Source organism: Chinchilla lanigera, unplaced genomic scaffold (genome assembly GCF_000276665.1).
Source record: "Chinchilla lanigera isolate Chin_1 unplaced genomic scaffold, ChiLan1.0 scaffold01677, whole genome shotgun sequence".
Lineage (NCBI taxonomy): Eukaryota > Metazoa > Chordata > Mammalia > Rodentia > Chinchillidae > Chinchilla > Chinchilla lanigera.
The window spans coordinates 1-1886 of NW_004957078.1; the positions used below are offsets into that span (position 1 = coordinate 1).

General features: G+C 61.9%; 1 protein-coding gene across 1 annotated transcript; it reads right to left on the bottom strand.

Annotated features, from left to right (window-relative positions):
- Positions 1–696: 696 nt before the first annotated feature.
- Positions 697–1275, bottom strand: LOC102005212 (regulator of G-protein signaling 12-like; the record flags this gene model as incomplete). The annotated part of the gene is given in 2 exon segments (XM_005415222.2): positions 697–850; positions 1096–1275. Coding segments are annotated over 2 exon segments (334 nt in total), but the record flags the coding sequence as incomplete, so codon positions are not given.
- Positions 1276–1886: the final 611 nt, after the last annotated feature.

Sequence of the window (1886 nt, forward strand, 5' to 3'; positions counted from 1 at the left end):
CAGGGTGTTTCATTTTATGATGGCCTGGAAGCAGTGTGTGTGCAGAAGTCGGACTGCAGGCTCTGAGCCTGGGCCTCTCCCCTCTGCTGCCCTCGCAGGCACAGGGCTCTGGCCGACCCCCAATCAGCAGGCACCACGACATGAAGCGCACCACGTGGTGAGCCGTGGCATCATGCGGGGTCGGCCCCGCCTGCACCTGCCTCTGGAACCTGTCTCGGCTTCACTCGGCAGTGGTCACGACACAACCCGGGGGCTGCCAAGCTGGGGACCAGCCTCAGCCGGACCCTCGCTCCTCCACCCCAACCCCTTCAGCGAGGCTCTAGGGGGGAGGCACTCCCGCCCGCTAGGTCTCCAGTGCTCGCTCCACCGGGCCCGGCCTGGGTGCTGGAGAAAGAGGCGTGGCCAGCAGCAGCCCACAGGACAAGGGCCACACACACTGTCTCTCTGTCATCTGCCACGGACAGCACCAAGGGTGAGGGCGCTCGGACTGGCAAGTGTCCGGATGCACAACAGAAATCACCGTGGAAAACATCTGCCACTGCAGGAGGACCACCCGCCACGGGCACACAGGCGAGGGCTTCCGTGTTTCCTGCTGCACACTCCAAATCTCCCGCCAGAGTCTCACCACAAGAGCGGGAAAGGGACACACGTGTTGCTGCCCTGGGAGCCAGCACCCCCTCCGCCCCACGCAGGCACCTTGGACATGGTCTCCGGGCTCCTTCTTCTTCTGGGACCGCCCCGTGCTCCTGCTCCTGGACCAGGAGAAGAAGGCCCCTTTGCGCTTCTTCTCGATGTCCTCGTCCCCTGCGTCCTCATTCAGGGATCTTCCCGATTTTGATTTCCCACTTAGCTGTCAGCGAGTGGAGACCCCCATTAAGGCAGTGAGAAGCTGGCCTAGGACCACGCGACACACTCAGCACTGAGGGGCAAGCAGTGTGCTTGTGCAAGGGCCGCTGGACCCGCAACAGGCTGAGGTAAAGCACACACCACGGCCAGGCGTCCGTGTTCCCTACGGGCACCACCTCATGCTGTCACCAAGGAGAAGGTGCCAGGGACCACAGCCAGCCCAGCCCCAGCCCAGCCCCAGCCCTGAACCTTTTTGGGGGTGGACGCGCTGGAGTGGTCAGAGCTGACGCTGTGCTTGGAAGCCGGGCTGCTGGGCACTTGCTGGGCATCTGGGAGGGCGCGGCCCTCCACCTCTGCCAGGATGCACTCCTGGTACAGCTGTGACTTCAGAAAGCGTGTGTAGCTGTCAAACTTCATCAGATTGAAAATCTGGGGAGCAAGCACGACACAATGTGGTTATAGGGGCACAGGGACGGCTGCCTTGGGGTCAGGTGGTGCAGGGCCACAGATGCCCACAGGCCGGGCTCTGGAATGGCGTCGCTTCAGCCACCACCCACGGGCACTGCAGGGCTCCAGCACCACACTCCAGCATGCCTTTAAATCTTCCTTTCTCTGACCAAAGAGCCCTCCTTTTAGCACCCTCAAAACGAACAGATTCTGGAGAGTTATGTAAAGCTCACAGTCGCCGTGCCAGCCTGGAGGACATTATCTTGTGATAGGAGGAGATGGAAGGCGGCCACAGGAGACCCTGGTCCCCTTGTGGTGAATGTGACCCCTCTGGCTGGCTGGGCTCATGCGGCCGGTGATGAGCCATGCTCTGGATGACACGGGTCTAATCCCATGCTCTCCCCTGGTACAAGCACACAGATAGCCCCGACCCTTATGGTGGGATTCAGGGTGTTTCATTTTATGACGGCCTGGAAGCAGTGTGCGTGCAGGAGAAGCCGGACTGCAGGCTCTGAGCCTGGGCCTCTCCCCTCTGCTGCCCTCGTAGGCACAGGGCTCTGGCTGACCCCCAGTCAGCAGGCACCACGACATGA